The sequence below is a fragment of the Camponotus vicinus genome, unplaced genomic scaffold, assembly GCF_025532165.1.
Source record: "Camponotus vicinus isolate PSW18456_S1 unplaced genomic scaffold, iyCamVici1.0 SCAF_6, whole genome shotgun sequence".
NCBI lineage: Eukaryota > Metazoa > Arthropoda > Insecta > Hymenoptera > Formicidae > Camponotus > Camponotus vicinus.
The window spans coordinates 5,305,411-5,320,748 of record NW_028141978.1 but is presented as its reverse complement, the minus strand read 5'-3'; the positions used below and the strand labels follow the sequence as shown (position 1 = coordinate 5,320,748).

The following is a 15,338-nucleotide window of genomic DNA, read 5'->3' as shown; positions in this document are numbered from 1 at the left end:
TAAATATTTTTGATACTTTATTTTACCCTATTTTATATAACTTATTTTATTATTAAGATAATTTTATTATACATTTTTTTTAGAATTTAGAATACTATTTAATTAGAAATATATATATGTGTGTGTGTGTGTGTGTGTGTGTGTGTGTGTGTATATGTATAGATATACATATAGCCTATGTCCTAGTTATTGAAAATGAATGTCTATTTTTCCAATTAAATCAATATTCACAATTGCATTCCACAGTCGGTGCACTTATCGTCTCGCGTTTAATTAAGAGAGTGCGGGTAATTAGATTTAATATTTAATGCAGCGTGTTCACGATTCTCAAATGCAGAATTAAGCATTAATTTCGTAGGGAGTACATATCAAGCGAATTGAGGGAATCTCCGATTTAGTTTCGTAGTTATTTCCAACGTAGAATTATTTGTCACTAGCATGCAAAATCAGTGCAAGAAATCGAAATAAGCCTTCGTGTATACTATAGCCATACATAGTATGAATGCAAACTGCGCTACAAAGGCATTATTGAGTGGCACTTGGATGTCAGGCTGATAAGGTCAACGAGTGCTTGGATAACTTACCTCGGAAGACGTCAAGTAGCAGAGCCTGGAGTCGGTGCTCTCCAATGAGGCTTGTTGAACAATTCCGTATCTGCCATCCCGGTCGGACATGTAATCGGATCTGACGCTGTCCTGTCTGTCGAAAGTACCCCTGGAATATGCAACACATTCAATTAAATGACGCGATACAGCTCACAATGTATGCGCGAAGTAAATACTTTCAATTTCAATATCTTTTACGATCTCTCTTTTAATTAGAAACCATTACAAAATGAATTTCTAATAAATTGTTTTTGCTTCCATAGTGTTAATTTTTGTTATATGTATGATTTTAATTATATTTTTTATAAGAATATTAGAGAATAGAATGGAGTAAGTTATAATTTTTTTTATGTTATGCATGAAATTCATTTATAAATTATTTCAAAGCATATTTCTATTTATATAATATAATATTTATATTTATATAATACTAAAGTCGATATGATATTAAAATACATATATATATAATAATTATAATATATAAGAATTGTATCTCAAAATAAATAATTTACTAAGAAAAGAGAGAATATTTTGTAATAATTAAAAATTACAAAACTGTTAGAAATTAGTCATTAATTTGCAATATAATTTACAATATAACGTAAAAATTTCTTTTTATGACAATACACTGCTAAAAAGATAGCGGTTAGTAATGGAAAAAACTTGTAATATTAAGAGGTTAAAACTATTTTCAGCACCGCGATATAATATAGAGAATAGTCAAGATGTGCGATAAAAGAAAAGAGCACAGAGAGTACAATGGAAATATGAAAGACAATATAGGACGACAAAAGGTAGGTAATAGGAAACCTGGTGGATTGGAAATCAAAAAGGAACACTAAAGTATAAGTACGCATTGTGCCAAAAGAGAAGTTCATGCTTCTTTTCTATTTTTAGCTTTGAATATTCATATTTTTACTGCATATATCTGTTTTAAATAGTATCATAATATTTTTATATCTTATTTTTAAATAGAAATTTATATTTATATACTAAATTACAATAAATGTGTGATATAGAAAATGATTCTATATTAAAGAATGGATGTTTAGTCTTAACATACTTTTAATGATTTTTTTCGTAACAAGATTGGTCTTAATACCTTGTATTTTCTTACAGATTATATATATAATATTTTATACATATAAAATTAAAAACATTTACGGTGGCAAATATTATAATAAAAATTACATAAATATATTTTAACATTAACATTTTAAAAATTTGCAATTTTTTTTATCTTTTTATTTATTTTCAATAACAAAAACTTATTATATATTTCATCTCTTTTTTTTAATCGTTTATATCTAGAAACTTGTTTTTGTTTTAACAAACAAAATAAACAAAAATAAATTTTTTATTCTAAATTTCAAACAATCTATTATTTATTTTAGACAATTTATATTGAAGTATTTCATATATTTTTTTCAAATATCCAACGTAAGAATCACCGATTCGATAACTTGATCCCGATGCGAAGAATCTATTTCTCTTACCTTTGTTCAAGAGAATCAGTTCGGTTGGATTTATAACCACTGTCGTTGAGGCTGCCCTCGTGTCTCAGAGAAGGGAGAGAATCCCAGGGTGATTCTCTCTTGTATCCTGAATATCCTGGATTTATCGAACTCGAAGCGCCAGAGCCGAGAGTTGAGCTGCCGGATTGCCATCCGTCAGAATGCCGAAACCATTGTGCACGCGCGGATTCCCCGATGCAGCTGGCGCATCTGTAAGCATCATGTAACAGATGAGTGTGTTATGTGCAATATATTATTAATCTCATTTATCAAAATCACTCAATAAAATTATCATTTTCATTAAAATACTTTCATAAAAAATATTTATGTATCAATTTGTATAATTGATGTATAATTGATATATAATTGATATATAATTGATATAATATTAATAAAGCATTTTTTAAAGAATTATATATATATTTTTTTTTTATTAATTATAACAGTTAATAATTATTAATAACAAAAATTTTAAGCTTAAATAATTTATTTAATTTATATAATTCTATATCATACTATCAAGATTGCTTCAAATATTAAAATACTAATCAATAAATATTATTGCTTAAATTATTAAAATACATTAAACTAATATTTCATTTGTACGATATATGTATTTCGATATTCTCGAAAAATTAATCAAGCTATAAAAAAAATATATTTTTATTTTGTAAAAAATATCTGAAAGAAATTAAATGTAACTCCGCATATACTATACACGGATATGCAATACCGTGCAGGTATAGGCGATAAATCGGAGCATGGTATGTCTAATGGTATCTTCGCATCATCCTCTTCAAGTAATTGGAACTTCACATGTTTCTTATTCTGAGGTTGATTTCCAGATCCATCATCCAGAATACGATAGAAAATTTTTTCCGGCAATTTTGGCATCTTCGGCATCTTCTTCGACTCTCGCCTCTCGAGCGATCGGTATCTGCGCTGTAGACTGTTACGATAATTCATTGTTGCGATTTCAACGTTTCGTATCGTATATTAGATCAGTATTTGCGATCACAATGGTAATCAGCTGGATAATTAGTTTAGCGTTTGCACTCGGAAACGAAAGGATAATTATCGCCGGTGCATGGAAATGATCGCTGTTTGCGCTTGCACAGCAACAGCAAAATAATTATTTCCCCTACAATTTTCGCACGATCGACAATCACGTGCGGCGCAATTGAATAATTATTTTCGTCGCACACAAAGATATCAATGTTTACATACGTCCATAACAAGCGAAATAATTATTAATTTATGTTTTCACGCGATTGACAATTGTGCTGATTATCCTCATTGGTTCAGATTGAAAATTATTTCCACCCAGGTCTTTAATAACGATGAAATGAATATTTCGTCATCCTTTTATTCTTTTTAAATTCATTCGCAAAATTATTTCCATCTCTAATTAGTAATGACGAGATTAATATCTCCTTGAATTTGATTTCAAAATTATCCTCGTTTAAATATTTTCATCGACAATGAGATAAATATTATTCGAAAAATGTCCAAGCAATTTCATTTATATACAATATTTCTATTCTCAGAAGTTGATAATTTTTTCAATTTGCTTTCTTTTCACTTCGCACTTTTATCTACCATCATGCAGTACACACGTAACTGCATTATGCGATTTTATCGCAACGATTAAGAACATGGATGATTTATTAGAGTTGTCTTTTCGTATTTCACAATTTCCGTTTACCAGAAATTCACGCGACACATAGTAACTGCACATAGCGCATCTTCATATCGCTCGGATAATTCATCATGTCGCACTATGAGAGCTATATATTCATATAATAGTATCGGGCAGGAAGTCCACAACCCTCTTTTTATCGCGAGACCACCAAGTATCTTGTCGTTCAAGATGCGTTTTGCACTTTAATGCACCGCCAGGAGCACACGCAAAATCTCGTCGCGCGTTTTGTCGTTTCTTTCTTGTTTACGCGACTACGAGAAACACCCTTCTTCTCTTCGTCCAGCTGAGAATCGAAGCCCACTCGCGAGATTTCTATATTTACTACGATGCGGCTCGCTGCTGTCAGTCGCCGCCTTCGCTGACCCGTAATGCACAACGCGCCGGCGGCCGGGGATGATGATGCATGCGCCGAGCGCTGTATCGAGAGGCGTCCCTTCGAGAAGACTTCGATAGTCACCACGCGACGCGCGTCGCCTATCAATATAGCTTCATAGCGCACGATATAATAATTTTTTTTCCTTTCTTTTTTTTATACCGCCCGCGCGGAGGCTATATCGATAGACGATAACCACATCCGGTGATATTATCCAGGTCGTCCTTAATGGACGAGAGCACGTCTCATCGATCGTCACTGTTCTTGTATATGGCGGTCATAGGGCACAACCCTTTAAATGTCAAAGTCTCCCAACGATGACTTTCGCGCCTTTTTCGATGCGGACCCTTCAACGACCGAAGGGTCGATGGGGCTATTATCGCAACCGTGTTAATTAACGTTGTACTACTTGGCACGAGAGATATTTCAATGGAGCAGATAAAAGACGTCGGAGTGAATCAATTTCACAATTAACTCAGATCACATAAAAATTGAAAAGAAATATCATTAGAATAATTTTAAATGTCTCTTAAATATCTTTTTCTATCTTTTGTTATTCTTTCTTGGAATTTTCTGAACTTCTGCTCTCTGGTATTAAAAAAAATAATTTCAAATATAGAATCTAATTCAATATCTTTCATTGATCATCTCATATTTGTTATTAAAAATAATTTTATTGAATAATTGAATAAGAGAATAGATTTTATAAATTTCATGCTACTTTCCATACTATATTTAAATTAAATGTATAATTTAAGAATTTACATACAATCTTTATAATCAAGATTATATATAAAAAGTATTTTGAAGTTGAGAAAGCCTATATATATATATTCTCTTATTTCTAATTATAAAAATATGTTTGCGTGAGTAAGATTTGCGATTTATTTATTCCTTGCACCATTCATTTATGCGTTTTATTGTGATATGGAAACCCAATAAATTTAATTAACGCTTAAAATCTTTTACGCGAAGAGTAATATTAATAAAAATTTAAGAAGTAATTTACCTAGAATTGTAGTCGCTGAGATAGCCACGATCTCGATCAGAATCTCGCTCTCTCTTCTCTCTCACCATCTCATTACGATCGCTATAATAGCCGTCTCGATCCTTGCTATTTTGTCTTTCATTGCAATAGCGATACGATAGTGGCAGAGTGGACGATTTATTGGAACTGGAACCTGCAATCACGATAATTTGATTAGGAACAAAAAATATAGAATTCTATCCAAATATTTTCAATTTTCATCATATATTCAACTTACGTCTTCGTGAAACATGAGGTGTACGTTGAACGTTCAACGGTATGTTTTCTGCAAATTCTGAAAAATATAAAAAATTCTCTTTTTAATAAAACTTATTTATAATTACATATATGTATAATTTCTCGTAAAATTAATTACTTCAATGATTTTATCAGTTTAATATATTGATAAAAGGTTAAAGCTAAAGTTTAATTAGTCCGTTCACTTGAAAAGAACAAGGGTCGGTGAGATAAAAATTATATGACAAAAACTATATTTCTTGATTACTGAAATAGCGTATAATTTATTCACAAAATTTAATTCATTATATAACTGTAATGATATCAAAATATTGTAAAAATCTTACCAAATGTTATTCATTCATTTATTGATTTCTTGTAAAATAAAATAAAATTCTTAAGTGAAGCTCCGCATTAGCCGACAATTATTAAAAAGAATTTTTTCATCTCATGAATAAAAAATCAAAGATAATATTAATATTAATTTCCAATTGATATGCAAAATTTCTATACATTCTTTATATAATTTTTTATTACGAATTAAGTTAATTAATTGACTGTTAAAGAGTTAATTGTTGTAATCATAATCTGGTCTTTTTAGTATTGAAGCTTAAACGGAGTCTTACCCAAGTTTTCCATGCTCTGCGTGAGCAAAGCCTCAAACGTACGTAGGCTGTAACTTTCCGCGTCCATACCCTTGGCCAGAGTATTCCTGAGATGCATCTCATACTCGAGAAGGAGCCGGCTGGTTGGACTGCCCGGAGTCGACACCGATTGCATATTCTGCTGCTGATATGTCTGACCGCCGTTACAACGACGGGAGTTGCAATGATTCGGCTGCTCCATGTCAGAGTTTCCGTTCGATGAACTTGGCGTGGTCGCGTAGCATTGGTTGTCGAAGATGACATTGTCCGAGGGCGGTGACATGTCACCTGTGCACCGATTACGTTCCGAATCTAAGTACGTCCTGCTTCTGCCGCCTGCGAGCAGAGAGGTGCAACCAAGAGTGCAGGATGGAATATGTGATGAGTCGTGCGGTGGTCCGTTAATTAACGGACAAAGGAGACATATGTCAGTTAGTCAAACTCGGCGAACACGTAACTCGAGAAGTGGTCCATCCGAGAATGAGCCATGAGGCTGCCGTCGAGCTGACAGGACAACCACGTTGTCGACCTTTAGTGCGCATGTTATGTAAGAAGGTTAGAAGCAAAACGAAATGTTAGGGGTGTTGCAAGTGGTGGTGGATGACCCTGTGACTTTCATCAGGGTGGAGCTGGCTGACTACATTCTGGTTCGCTCTGTGCGCATGTTAAGTTATGCCGAGGGTGTAGCTAAAGGTTAGAGGTATACCGCGGATAGACGTCAGAAATCAGTTGCTGGTTAATTTTAGGAGACTTCTTACGATGTTATGCGTTCGCCAGAATTATACAGCGACAGACAAAGAATGACATCATATATCGATCACGTAATTTTCAGTATGGACTTTGTTATTTTTCTTTTTTAGAATTTTTTAAATTACATATTAATTTCATCGTCTTTTTTGCGGTAAATAAAAATCATGTTATAACAATACCTATAGCGCAGAAAAAACGTGTAAAAATTGCTTTTTTATAAAAAAATTATGTAATCGATTTTCTCCTTTTTTTAACGCTTTCATTGTTAAAATATTTTTGAGTTTTACATATTTTATCTTTTAGAATTTTAAGAGATATTTTTGTTTAAAGTGTCTCTCAATATTCTATACATATTTATTAACAATGAATTATATAACAATGATAACGTTACTCCATTCAGGATCAAACATTTTACACATATATGTATAATATACATCATTATAATATACATCAAATTTTAATAATATTTAAATATTAATCTTTAAATTAGCAAACTTGTTATAGATTCAAATAATTAAATAACAATTTATAGAATAGACATTTATCAATTGCAAATGTGCGGAAACTTAAAATGACGGGGCGATATTATAGAATAATAAAAAATTGTTACGCTTAAAAAGATTGTGAATAAAAATTAATTTATACAATAAACTAATAATATTAGTGAGAAAAAATCATACCAGGATATTGCCGGCTCATATCGTGGACGCTTCTGGATCCCTGAAACTTATTGTTGTAAGGCGCACGATAGGGATGCGCATAATTCTCGTTGTCAACCTCTTGCATCATATACTTCTGATTGTTATTGCTTGGATGGTAGTGATAGCTATGATGACTGTGACGTTTCCTCGTCATTTCCGGCGACGTCACTGGACTGTCAATGCTCGGCATTGGCTTCAACATGCGCTTCAAGGTGTTCGGGTCTAGGCTGATGCCGCCGTTCTGCGCGTTTTCGATCCGCATGTCATCGGTGCTCTTGCTCTTCGACCTATGACCGTGATTGTTATTGACAATGTTGAAAAGGTTACCGTTTTGCATCTCTAACTCGGTATAGTCGGCCGACTTGGTATGATGCAGCTGTTCTTTGCGTAGCAACTTGCTCTGCAGAGTACCACCGGCCTGAGTGCCTTCTGACTTGAGCATTTCGGTACCGTTTTGTTGCGTGGACGTATCCTGGCTTTGCTTTTGTGATTTCTTTGGCGATATCGTAGAACCTTTTTCATCGGGACTGTCAATCTGTTGATATGAAAAAAACAACGAATTAATAAGTTAAAAATAGTAATTTTTTAAATTCTAATGGAGAAACATGCTCTAAATTAAAATTTCTACGAAATAATGCAATTTAATCTTATATAAGATTTTTGCTAAAATATGGTATAAAATAATATAAAATTGTTTCTGTAATAAGAAAGCTATGCTTTATTTAAAAAATTAAATTCCCCAAACCTGATGGAGATCATATTGTATTACTAAACAAAAAAAAAGAAAAATGACAATTGTTTAATTTCGAATCTACATAATAATTGAATATCGATTTAGAAAAAAATGCATTGTTATATCGTTGTAACCGTCGCTTGCCTGTGATCCCACCGTAACAGTTCCGATTCCAACGTTGGCAGTCTTTGGAGTTGTCTGACACGTTTCATTCTGTTTATCCTTCTGTTTGGCCGAATCAGCAGTCTTTGGTGTTTTCCCGGGTGTCGCGCTAGGATTGTTGACGTTGTCGTAGAGAGATGCACTGGATGTGGCCGCTGTTATCTTGTCTCGTCCCGGCGTCATTTCCATCTCCGTAGACCGCGCCATGGTCCGTGGAAGCGTGGATGGTCCTGAAATAAGATAGATTTAAAAGCGCGAATCACGAAAATAAAATTAGATTCATTAGTTTGTGTTAAATCAAATTTATGCAAAATATACACATGTATCTTACCTATATAAAAAATATATATATTTATTTATTACTTTAATTGTTGTAATATTATTCAAATAAAAAAAAGTTTTTATAATTAATTATAAAAATTATATATATAATATTATTCAAATTATATATTAAAAAAAAAACATTGTTGCTCTTACATGCAGATTAAAAAACTAAAAAAAAATTAAAATTTGAAGATATAAATTTTCTCAATGAAGCTTCTATTTTGTTTTTATTAAAATTAAACACATTACGAAAAAGTTAAAAAATAAATTATACATATAAATTTAATACATATAAATTTTAAAAAATAACAAAGAAAAAAAATATGTATATATTAGAAAAATATATAAAGAATAGAAATATATATTTTATAAATTACCCATACCGCACGGGCTCCGATATCTGGGGTCTTGGCTACGTAGCCTGGCAAACTGTTCCGGTGTCATACAGGTGCACTGAGGTTCTCTGGACCGACTCGGTGAGGCCGGTGTTGACAGCGGCTTTCGGCGCGTTTTGATCTTCTGCTTGTTCGGTGGCTCGAGCTTCAACGAGTAAGAAGAGGACGCTTTCCTTGAAATCTTGAACGACGGTGACTGTATGGAAAATTAACTAGTGACTGCAAATGACCTAAGAAGTCGAATTGGACTTGTATCGGACTTGTTGTGTGTCGCCCCTAAATCATCTCCGCTCAACTTCCTCGCGCGCGACCCAACGGGAGAAAGGAAATAGGCGGAGACCTCGTGAGAGTGATAGCAAACAGGATTGTGGCACGATGTACGTATAATGTAACGACATGCGTGTCGCGAGTGTAGTATCACTAAACTTACGCAACATTCTCTGAATTGCTTTGCATCTATGGGAGACGTAAAGTTCAGCCCCCATGTATCATTTGTCACTGTATCCTTCCAGTAAACGAAGCACTCTGATGCTTGGCCGATGCGCGTACCTTAAACACAATTAATTATTGCAAAATTAAACTCTCATTAAACTCCACTTCTATGATTATATTTTATCTCGATTTAAAATTAATTTGTAAAAAATTATATTTTATATATCTTTATGAAAACATTATTATTTTTTCTCTCAAAAAAAATTAGCTTTCCTTTGAATATTTTCAATTATGGTTTACCTGGCTGGACTAACCGCACATCTAGGATCTTATCGACCTGACTGTTATATGCGGTGATATGGAAGACGCATTCCGGTGAATCCTGGATGCAAGTGATGTTTACCGGGACCAGATCTTCGGATACCTGCTGCCACTTGACGGTGCCAGCTCCGCTCGAATTTACATGGAACACTTCGGCCCACAGCCTAAAAACTCTCGTCATTACATCATGTGTTGCAACAACATAATTTTCAGACATCGACACATCGTTAAGGAAAATTTCTAAGGAAAGAATGTGTGATAAAATAGAATAGTTATGATACGAAATGAAAGAATATAAAAGTAAAAATCTGTTATTGAAAGTAAACGTCGTTATCATTTCTTTTGTAATAGATATAATATCGATGCCACGCTAGAAATACACAAAAATATCGCTACATCACTTCGATCATAATATCATACTGTATCTTGAAAGGATAAAATGGAAATCGTGCATGGAAAATCGCAATTGCATGTACATTACATGCATGCAATATTCGCGTTTACTGAGTAAACACAGCGTAAGCTCTTTCTGCATTAAAATTATGATCTATAGATATTTATCTTTGATTTCAAAGCTTTAAATGGATAAAACTGGATGGTATATTATCAAATTTTGTTTATTGAATTAGTTTAGTATGAATGAAAAAATAATAACATTCTGTGCTAGAAATACTAAGAATGCAAAGCATATGTGTATAGATGAAATGTAAAATAGATAATATAAATAAAAAAAATATTTAAAACAAAATAAATATTCTATTTTACTTAATTTAAGTAAATTGTAATTTATTAGCGCAAATCATATAAAAAGAATTATTATTCCTGTTATATTCAACAAATATGATAGAATTATATAACTCAATTTCTGTTTAGTTAAATAAAGAACACATTAAACTTACATTTATATTACTCAAAGTTTAAGCGTATCATATTTAAGTAAAAAGAAACTATCGGCCATTGATGGACGAGCTACCAGTTTGATCAACCAGACAAAAAGTAGAAGAAAAAAGTGAAATGAGATCAGGCTTAAAGGAATAAATGTGAGCAAAAGAAGCGAGAAAAAGAGGCAGCAAGAGAGATAAAAGTGAGGGAAACGAATGAATAAGAAAAATACAAGACAGTCTGGGAGACGCGAATAAAAAGCGACATCCGCCGATTATAGCTACCGACATATAACTGTAGAAGTATGTAGCCTCTCACCATCAGACGCTACAAAATAATATATAAGTTCGAATCTGGATGTACTACATTTCGTAATAAACATTTGCTAAAATAAGATCAATAATAGCATTGCGATAAAATATATAACAGTTATACTTACGTCGAAAATTAAGATATAAAATTATAATTTCAAGTACAAAAAATTATAATTTCAAATATAAATAATTCCATTCATTAATTTTTTTCTTGTAAGAACTTTTCGTATACATATACACGTAAAAAGAGATTTCTTTCTAATTTTTAAAATTATTACTAGATAAAAATTGTATTTATATTCAGTGGTTTTACTTTCTATTATATATAATTCATGCAAATGTAATTATCATGCAAAATTGATGCAAAGATTTTGATTCCCGTCGCCCAGCGCTGTTGTTATGCATGCTGTTTACAAAAAGTAGAAGCAAATAAAGAAAGAAAAAGAAAAAGAAAAAGAAAGAGAGAAAAAGAGAGAGAGAGAGAGAAAGAGAGAGTCAGCATAATGCATGTCAGTCAAATGTGTACAAATGGTAATCATCGAAGAGAAAGAGTGGCAACATGGTCGAATGGAGAATGATTGAATGGTTGAATGGTATGGTATGCGCACCTCTTCCTCTCTCTTAAGCTTCCGCACCTGAGCAAGTGGCCAGTGTCACCCCTGCGTCCTCCGCCGCCGCCCATTCCGCCCCTGGCACCAGCCTGCCATGGGCTGTCCTCGTAACGATACGTCTTTGATCTAATCAGGGGTGCGCAACTGCAGGAAAGCTTGTTGCCCATTCTAACTGTTCTTATTCCGGCTCTGATCCTGCCACCTGCCTTGCTTCGCCGTCGCCACCACCACCACCACCACCACCACCACCACCACCACTACCACCACCACCTCCACTACTACTACTCTGCGTCACCACACCACCCTCTGTACTCGTGATGCTCGTTTGTGTTTCTGGCACGACACGCCTTAACACGCTTTTGGCCTCACGTATCCTTTCCTCTTTCACCCCGTTCTTCAGGATATCCGTCTGATTCCCCGTCTATATATCTCTTTCTTCTTGTCCCGCTTTTTCTCTGTTTTTCTCTTTTTATATCTCTCCGTTCCACTCTCCGTTCAATTCCTCTTTGACACACTTTCGCGGGGTTGGCTCTTATGGCTTGTCTGTGTCGACTTTTGGCACCGATTTCCAACGACGCCGACTACGGCCGACGGTTTGGCGTTGCTTTTTTGCGCGTAATCCTCGGATCGTGTGTGTTATTGGGAAGCACTGTGTGTAATAGGGAGGATCCCCAGTTAGCAGAGAGTAGGAGGAGGTATCTTTATTGTCACATCATTGCAGGCGTCGCGAAAGTCATCACCTTGTCTCTAGCATGATCGCTGCGAACATATGTTAGTCGATTAGCTGTGAAAAACATATATTTCAAACATCCGAATAATACAAATCTCATTTTATATTTTGTGTAAAAAAATGTATATGAATTATATTTTTCCTAAACATAGTCATCTGTAATGCAATTAAAATGCATGTGTTAATTGAATCATAAGATGAAATATAAATCATCAGAATTTACATAAGTGCATAATGTTATGCAATATCAATTATATATATATGTACAATATTATAATATGTTTTATAACAGAGATAATATACATATAATAAATAAGCTTTTAAATTAACTTAAAACCATATGCGCTATGTATATAAGTATAAAAAGTTAAAGAGATTTGAGGCTGATCATATAAACGTCGCAATCACTCGAGGAGACAAACTCGTTAATCAGATTTAAATGAATTGCATGTTTATTCAACGAGTTTATCAACGTATTGATTAATATCAAATTTTTCAACGAACTAATTTATAATGCTATGAATATCAATTAGCTTCAGAGATGCATCGAGGCTCAATTAAACTCTGATAAAGTCAATCTAACCCTCTCGTGTAAACTTTTGTAAAAGGATGCAAGCTCTTGTCGTAACTTTAATTTCTCGATCGGTTAAATAATTCTAACAACATCCTCGTCCAATGATTTTTTCGCACATTACTCGGTTTCATTCACATTTCTCGTGATGAATCCTTTCACAATCACATGCTATCGATTATCGTGAACATCATCATTACAAATATTTCATCCTAATGTTTGGCCAAAGTCAACATCAGGGAGGAGGTCAATAGCGTGAGATATTGTGCAGATATGTCGCGGATAATAAAAGGGGTAGCGCCACCGGAGGGTTACTGAACTGTCCCTGTCGGCCACGTAATACATCATTTCTCTCAGAGATGCTCTCGACAATGCCGGGGTATCCTAGGCTCTCGTAACGTTCATCTCGCAACATCCATCACGAGAAGATAGAGGATGTTCGAGGACTTTCTGGCTCGAAACATTCCTATGAGAAACATCAACACAGAGAGAGTTGGCTTATATATTTTCAACTCTGTACTCATTTTCCATACTCGCATGTAAAATTGGCAGATAAACAATTGTTCTAGTAGTTCTGCGAAAGATACATTCAGCGCGAATGTTCAGCATGTTGTAACATTACAATTCTCGCGATTAATTTTAGATTATTACGAGAGTAACAATACAAATACGTATACATAATAATATTAATTGTTACAACACTCCTTAATAACTGTACGTTCACCAGAAATACATTTTACTGTCAAATAAATTGCATAGAAATTTTTCTCGAAAAGATTAATTTTCCAATTAATTAACTAATCAATTGGTCATTCATCTTTACAACCAACTAGAGTCAATAAATTATATCTATATCATCGTATAAATCTATATCGTCGTTTACGAGTTTGATCATGGAGGAGTTGAAGAAGGAAAATTATTTTCAGATCGGCGGCTGCCGTTATTATCTAAGCTTTTTACATCATCGGACCTTCGTCTGGGCAAAAGCGCGGATTCACCGGCGGTGTATATATGTCGTTTAATTGGACGAGGGATTGCACGGAGTGGATAAATGTCAAACGGTGCGTGCACCCATGACTACCGGGGTCTCAAAGGATTAATTATGGGCGACGGAGACGGCGGAAAATCGCGGTTGTGTGTCTGCCGTCTGCAAAAATCCCAACAACGTTGTCGTTGTTGCCGACATAATTGACACGCACGAGCAAACGATATATCGGGAAAGCGGGAGTTTGTAAATCGCCAGCGGTTCGCCCGACAGCACGCGATAATTATGATCGGCGTGGGCGTAGACTCGAATGAAGACACGTAGGTAGGTAGGAAGCCTTAGTTGAGCCCGGGGTCTGCTCGTCATCCGACACGAAAGCCGGGACACGAAAGGTAGGCGTACGACCGACGTAGACGTGGGTGTGAAGAGAGAAAGAGAGAGGAGAGCTTTCTAAACACTATATCGATTTCGGCGGCGATACGGTTACTCGTTGTTTGTGGCTAAACATGAATGGTGGATGCACGATTGCCCTATGTGTGAAACTAAGCTCCTCAGTTGAAGAATGTGTGAAAATCCAGGTGAATCTGAGGAGAGAAGATTCATTCTTACTCTGCTTGACCGTGTTTGACCGGTGAATGTGTTATTTGCAATAGTAGAATTCGTAGTTGAATTCATTGAATGAATCAAATGCAGTGTTTAAAGATTTGAAATAATGAATTAAATCTTTGACATATGGGTGAGATATTTACTACAGTCAAACATTATTCAAATAAATTTAAGATAATTTAAAAAAAACTCAGAAATATATTAGAAAATAAAAAAGATATAGAAAAAAATTATATAGAAAAATTTTATCATTTTTATGTGAATTTTTTATACGAATTTTAGATTAATATTTACAATGAAAATTTCACCAATCTCAAATTCAGTTCCATCCAGCACCAAATACAGTCGATGAAAATAAGTGTTTATTAAAATAAGCATTTTTATCTTCTCTTTCATTCATTTAAAATTTTGAATTCAATATTAATAGCATAAACAAGAAACATTATAATGTGTTCTCCAATATAAAATCAAGTGTTGTCAATTGATCAATTCTTGGAGATTGCAAAAAAATTGCATACTTTTTTTCCAGAACTGATGAAAAAGAAAAACAAAGAATCAATAGTTTGATACCTTTTGGTGATCGTTATCGACTCACCGAAGCAATATATATGTACGTGTTTAGAGAATAAATTTTTTCTCTGAACTAAAGTTGATTTTAGTTGTATCAACAATAAACAAAACGAGACACTAGATGCATCTATATATTTTCTTTTTCAGCG

At 33.9% G+C, this 15,338-nt stretch overlaps 1 protein-coding gene across 8 annotated transcripts in view; it reads right to left on the bottom strand.

Moving 5' to 3' along the window:
• The window catches only part of Sif (guanine nucleotide exchange factor still life), a 39,600-nt gene extending 27,629 nt beyond the window's left edge, over positions 1-11,971 (bottom strand). For 2 of the 8 annotated variants that reach the window (XM_083103642.1, XM_083103643.1), the window contains exons 1-11: positions 11,725-11,970; positions 9,900-10,084; positions 9,598-9,716; positions 9,156-9,363; positions 8,431-8,678; positions 7,533-8,088; positions 6,085-6,438; positions 5,460-5,516; positions 5,204-5,375; positions 2,102-2,329; positions 585-714 (exon numbers count right to left, since the gene is read on the bottom strand). In XM_083103642.1, the coding sequence (XP_082959768.1) occupies positions 585-714; positions 2,102-2,329; positions 5,204-5,375; positions 5,460-5,516; positions 6,085-6,438; positions 7,533-8,088; positions 8,431-8,678; positions 9,156-9,363; positions 9,598-9,716; positions 9,900-10,084; positions 11,725-11,894 (2,427 nt within the window). In that variant the 5' untranslated portion in view covers positions 11,895-11,970. Of the gene's footprint in view, positions 1-584; positions 715-2,101; positions 2,330-5,203; positions 5,376-5,459; positions 5,517-6,084; positions 6,439-7,532; positions 8,089-8,430; positions 8,679-9,155; positions 9,364-9,597; positions 9,717-9,899; positions 10,085-11,724 lie in introns of all 8 variants that reach the window. The other 6 variants (XM_083103645.1, XM_083103650.1, XM_083103649.1 and 3 more) reach the window with 5 other exon arrangements.
• Between the last annotated feature and the right edge of the window lie 3,367 nt (positions 11,972-15,338).